The sequence below is a fragment of the Ochlerotatus camptorhynchus genome, unplaced genomic scaffold, assembly GCF_037179485.1.
Source record: "Ochlerotatus camptorhynchus isolate MF236.1 unplaced genomic scaffold, CSIRO-AGI_Acam_v1.1 ptg000370l, whole genome shotgun sequence".
NCBI classification, from domain to species: Eukaryota; Metazoa; Arthropoda; class Insecta; order Diptera; family Culicidae; genus Ochlerotatus; species Ochlerotatus camptorhynchus.
In genome coordinates, this window is record NW_027040858.1 from 7,146,004 (window position 1) to 7,152,003 (window position 6,000).

The 6,000-nt window shown below is 47.3% G+C and overlaps 1 protein-coding gene across 4 annotated transcripts in view; it reads left to right on the top strand.

The window, feature by feature from the left end:
• The window catches only part of LOC135710134 (G protein-activated inward rectifier potassium channel 3-like), a 66,516-nt gene extending 60,861 nt beyond the window's left edge, over window positions 1–5,655 (top strand). For 2 of the 4 annotated variants that reach the window (XM_065232631.1, XM_065232630.1), the window contains exons 2-4: window positions 3,474–3,748; window positions 3,819–4,601; window positions 5,049–5,655. In XM_065232631.1, coding sequence (XP_065088703.1) covers window positions 3,474–3,748; window positions 3,819–4,601; window positions 5,049–5,434 — 1,444 coding nt within the window. In that variant the 3' untranslated portion in view covers window positions 5,435–5,655. Of the gene's footprint in view, window positions 1–3,379; window positions 3,412–3,473; window positions 3,749–3,818; window positions 4,602–4,697; window positions 4,933–5,048 lie in introns of all 4 variants that reach the window. The other 2 variants (XR_010518397.1, XM_065232632.1) reach the window with 2 other exon arrangements.
• The last annotated feature ends 345 nt before the right edge of the window (window positions 5,656–6,000 follow it).

Sequence of the window (6,000 nt, forward strand, 5' to 3'; positions counted from 1 at the left end):
GGCTTGTGTATTGGAATCACTTTGGCTAACTTCCAGCATTCAGGGAAGTAGCCAAGCTCCAAACACTTATTGAAGACCGCTGCAAGGTGCTCGAAGAAGTCAATACTCAAGTTTTTCAACTCGAGGTTGACCACACCATCCTTACCCGCGGCCTTCATGTTTTTAGTGCTTCTAATAGCTGCTATCACCTCATCATCCGATATTCTACTATCATCAGGCACTACTACGGGGGTGTCAGCGACTCTAGAGACATTGCCTCCGGTACGGCAGGCTTATGGGGGCTCACCATGGTTTGGCCAAGATTATGTGAAATCACAAAATGTTGGCCAAGAGCATTCGCATTTTCAACTGGGGTTATGCGTAGGGATGGATCCAAGTTCTGGTCAACAGAGGAAAGCGGAGGAATCGGTCTCGACTTATTTTTCAAAATTTTGCTCATCTTCTAAAATGGTTTTGCACAATCTGGGAGAGAGCGAATCTTGTTGGCAAAATCGTTATTTCTGAGTTCGACCATCCTGGCCTGGATAATATTGACATTGGTCTTCAAGTGGGGCAGCCCAGAACGCTAGAACTGCCTACGAATGGTGTTACGGAGCCTGATAAGATCTTTGGTTGGGCTGTCAAGGTTCAGAGTATGACTCACCTGTCTGGATGCTGGTACGTGTTGCTCCCTGGCACGGGATATCGCCTCTTCGATGGTTTACAGACACCGATCGACTTCTTCAAACGACTCCGGTAGGACGTCGTAATCGATTGCTGTGTCCACACAGCGCTGGTACTGCTGCCAGGAAACTTGAAACCTATTGGCCGAGGAACCTACTTTGGCCACCACCGGATATTGGTCCGAGCTCAGTTCCTGATAGGCGATAGGTTGAGAGATGTTATCACAGGATGTTGTAGTGGGCTTCCTGCAGATCGTTGTACAAGATTGTGCCGTTTTGGTTTCGTCGACTATTGCCCCAGGCTTGATGCTTGGCGTTCAGGTCGCCAGCGATGATGAAATTTTGCCACCGTCGTGTTAGCTTGATGATGTCTCTTCGGAGGTCTGCGGCCGAGCCGTCCCTAATGTTGGTTTGCGATGATGGTGATTGGACCAACCGATGTGCTCACCTCAACTCCGATGGCTTCGATAGTTTTCAGCTGGAAGCTTGGCAGTAACCGGCAGCTGATGTTCCGTCTCGCAGCGATGGCCACTCCCCCTCCCCCGGAGCTGGTGCGATCAAGCCTTACGAGGAAGGAAGACGTGAAGCCCGAGCTGAAGTGAGTCTCGGTGATGACGGCTATGTCGATGTGCCGTTCGTTGAGAAAGTCAACAAACTCGATGTTTTTGATCTTGACGGCTTCACGGTCCATACTTAGTGACAAGGGACAGGGCAGCGTGTAGCTGTTCAGATCGAGTCTTGCAGGTGCGCATGATGATGATGACCACGAGCGTCACAAGTTCCTCTGAGGTGAACGGAGAATCGTCGACAGGATCACATGAGACTGCACCAGTGTATGATAAACCAGGGGCGGTGGATGAACCTGGAACTGACTAAGCCGCAGCAGCAGCGATAGATGCTGAACTGTTCGACTATTGGGAACCATTTGGATACTCGCAGGATTGGCTTGTTGGTTATTGAGCGGCAGCGGGGCTAGGTTCGTAACATGTCGACGGGACTGGAGAGCTGGGTACTGGACTTCCGTGAGTACTGGAGGCGACCGAGCTTGTTGTTGATTGTAGCCTTCCGACGGATATTCATGAACTCCACTCACTTGGGACATCCGCGATTGGAGGCTTGGTGGTTTCCACCGCAGTTGACACACGTTGGCTCGATGTCATCGACTTGCTCACAGGACGCAGTTGAGTGAGTTCCAGCACACTTGCCGCAGTTTGACTTCATTCAGTTATTGGTGCCATGGCCATAGGAGAGGCAGTTCAAACACTGCGTTACATCACGATGTTGGGGTTTGTAATGCTCCCAACTGATGATGACCTGAAACAGGTTCCGGATTTTGGACCTCTGAGCCGCAAGACTGGTGGATCCCTTCGTGAAGTGCACCAGGAACAACTGGTCATGGAAGCTGGTGTTGTGGTTGGAACACCGGTTCATCGGGTACACTGCCTCAGGCTTGAGCCCAAGCCACTCCAGCTCGGATTTCACCGATGGTAATCCACGCAAAACCACCTTCAGTGGCTTGCTCGATGGCAGATCATGCGTGAAGAAGTCCACGTTGTTGTCCTTCAGGAAACAGCCTATTTGTTTGTACTCATCCAGGCTGGAGCACATGATTTTGGTACCAATTCTGCAAAGCTTGAATCGAAGTAGCAGCTTGTGTTTTGCCAGTTCAGCACCCAGCTTGGCAACATCCTTCACCGGCGTGAAAAGCGAGGGCGTCACCATCGCTGGTTTGCAGTACCCGTTTTCCGGCGTCATCTTGCGACGTGCTGGGCATTGGCACGTTTACGCACTATTTGTTTCGCTTTTGCAAGTTCAAGTAAACTTACCAGAACGCGAGAAGGTGGCGACACTTCGAAACGAGAACTTGAGCGAAAATACGGACTGAACAGCTCAACAGTCCACGATGAAGCAATTGACCACTTTGTCAAGCAGTTTTGACGGGACTATATTTCTCGTAGCTCTAGAAGAAAACATCTCAAAATAATGTTTTATTTCAAAGTTCGAGTGGTAGAAAACGTCATTTTAACTGCTCGAATGAAGTGGTTAATTTCTTTTCCCTCATCTCGGCACTATAGAGCATTTAGATTGGAATCCGAGGTCCCTCCTTTTTTACATATTCTGCACAAAAGATACTTTCTGTACCGCCCATTCATAAAAAAAAACGACGGGAAATCCTCTCAGGGGCGGGACTTAGATAGTATTTTTTTGTGCAGAATATTTAAAAAAAGAGGGACTTCGGATGCTAATCTCTCCTCTGTGAACAATTACCGGAAAACAAATTATGCGTAGTTACCAATAGATGTCACCACAAACAACAGCAGTGACATCTGATGGCAAATGAATGCAGAAACTCGACAAAATGGTTAATTATATACTTAGTTCGGATGCACACCTGAGCCAAAGAAGAATACTTGAGCATTCAGAGATCTTTTCACTGTTCACTCAACCATCAAATCGGCGCCAATATGCCCATTTTCAAACCATGATGGATAAAACATCGATCCAATTTAGCGTTCTTCACCTTTGCCGTGTCTGTTTACCGCGTTGTCGTCGTTGTTTTTCGTTCCAACCCATTGAAAACCGCTTATCTTATCAATGGAAGGCACGGATTCGATTACCAAACTCTTCCACTGAATGGCAATGGGTTCTACATTTGACAACGACACACCAGTTGGGAGCTGAATTTTCGCTATAGTCGTTCGTTTTTGGGGCATCATATGGCGGTGGGATCACTTCGCAGAAATGAATCGTAATTTCACCCTGCAGCTAATCGACATAATGGAACTGATTTTGTTCTCTCTATATTCACAGAAGCCGAGCGTTCCGGCCTGGCACCACCCGGAAGTACCGCAAACGGGCCATCCTGAAGAGTGGCGAGTGCAACATATCGACGTCCAAGGTATCGCAGCAGCATTTGCGGTTCCTGCAGGACATCTTCACCACGTTGGTGGATGCTCAGTGGCGCTGGACGTTGCTCGTGTTTGCCTTCAGTTTCATCGGATCGTGGTTGTTCTTCGCTGTGATTTGGTGGCTGATTGCCTTCACCCATGGGGATCTTGAGGAGATGCATCTGCCCGACCATCAAGGTAGGCTGCACTGCGATGGTTTTCCTCGATTGTGTTCTAATCAGTGTTGCTTTGATTTTTATTCTTTCAGCTGAAATCGGATGGACCCCTTGTGTGTACAACATTGTGTCGTTTACCTCGTGCTTCCTGTTTTCAATCGAAACGCAACATACGATCGGTTATGGTGTCCGCACGACCACGGAGGAATGTCCGGAGGCGATCTTCATCATGTGCTTCCAATCGATCTACGGAGTGATGATTCAGGCCTTCATGGTGGGAATTGTTTTTGCGAAGATGACTCGGCCGAAACACCGCACCCAGACGCTGCTATTTTCGAAGAATTCAGTCATCTGCCAGCGGGACGGAGAGCTGTGCTTGATGTTCCGTGTCGGAGATATGCGTAAGAGTCACATAATTGGGGCCAGCATCAGGGCGCAACTGATCCGGACCAGGACGACCAAGGAAGGTGAAATATTGAGTCAGTATCAAACGGAGCTGGACGTTGGGGCGGATGGGTGTGGATCGGATTTGTTCTTCATTTGGCCGCAGATCGTTGTCCATAGAATCAACGAGGACTCACCGATGTTTAACATGTGCGCATCGGATTTGCTGCAAGATCGATTCGAGATTGTGGTGGTTCTGGAAGGTACGGTGGAATCGACCGGACAGTCCACCCAAGCAAGATCAAGCTACGTCAACTCGGAGATCTTGTGGGGACATCGCTTTGAGCCGGTCGTATTCTACAACAAGGATAACCAGGGCTATGAGATCAACTACAGCAAGTTTGACGAGACGCAGCAGGTTGATACTCCGCTTTGTTCCGCACGTGAATTGGCCGAGTTCTACAAGATTCAAGATGATTATAGAAGTAATGGTGAGTAGTAGGTTGCAACACGGATCGCATGGCCTGCTTGCTGACAGTGATGGTTGTTATTGCTTTTATTATATTTCTTCATTCGTACTGTTCCAGCTGAGGACTCAATTCAAACGCCTGCTTAGATGTCTAAATGTGCTAGTGTCGTCGTCGTCCCCTCATGCATTGACCGGAGAAGGTTGCTTTGATCCCTTCACCCTCCTTTCTCCTCATCCCGTTGTAGTTTGTAAGCACAACATCCCCCTTCCATTCCGGATAACCAAATCCAATCAGTCTACCGTGCGTTGCAAGCCTCAAGAATCTCATTTTACTCATATTTCAATTGTACGAAGTAAGTTCAACTGGTAGATGGGAAAGCTAAAAAAAAAAAACATGAGCGCTTCTTCTCACACCCTAGACTCCGGGTTCAGTAGTAATAATTCGCACTCTAAATTTGATTGATCGCAGATAATCTCGATAACATCTCCTCGAAGACGCTGCTGGAGCAGCGCTGGCAGAACAAGTATCGCACACTGATGCACAGCATCAGTCAATTCAATCTGGAAGACGAAACTGGATCGATGCGACTCAGTAGGAACCATTCGCCCACGGCCAGTCCCAACTATCTGACCATCCAAAACCTCCCACGACGGAATCGATCCTACGTGCAGTTGGAGAACAATCTGCGCAATCTATTTGATTCCCCTTCGCCCCTGGCCACGAGCCCTCCGGCAGCAGCACCTCTGGAGAGAACACCTTCTTCAACGCCCCCACCCACCATCCACGAACCGCCGGGCTACGTGGGTGGCCAGCGGATCCTAAGTGTACCCATGAGGAGCCGAACCTATACCTGAGGAAGATGTGCATGTGTGCACTCTTTGAGAAAGATCTTGTTCTATGAAGATTCATAAACTCAATCTGTAATCGAATCGAAATGTGCTTTAGTTAGTAGGATAACAAATTCAGTACTAATAATAATCATCTAGTTGTAAGCTTAGATAGAAAAAATGAGAGTATTAACCAATGAGAATTGAGAAACCGAACGATACATAAATCAAGTGATATTTTAACGAAATTATCAAAAGGAGTAGAATTCCACATGGTAGAAGGAAAAGAAGTCCATATTCGATAGAGTTGAGTATATCAAATCATCTTGGTCATCCTCTAGCTGTTCTTGGACAGAGAAAATTTTGAGATTTCCCCCTTACTTCAAGTTACTAGGAGGATCACAATAACAATTTGAGAGGTTTTCAGATGATCGAAACATTCAATTCCCAGTATAAAATATTTTAAATCGATTTATCTCCTTAAATAACGCTCTAATCGCGATTTGGGGGGTGTTCAGATGCTCGAAATTTTCATACCCAAATATCCCAGGATAAAATATTTCATAAATCATTATTTGTTGGGCGCTGGGTTG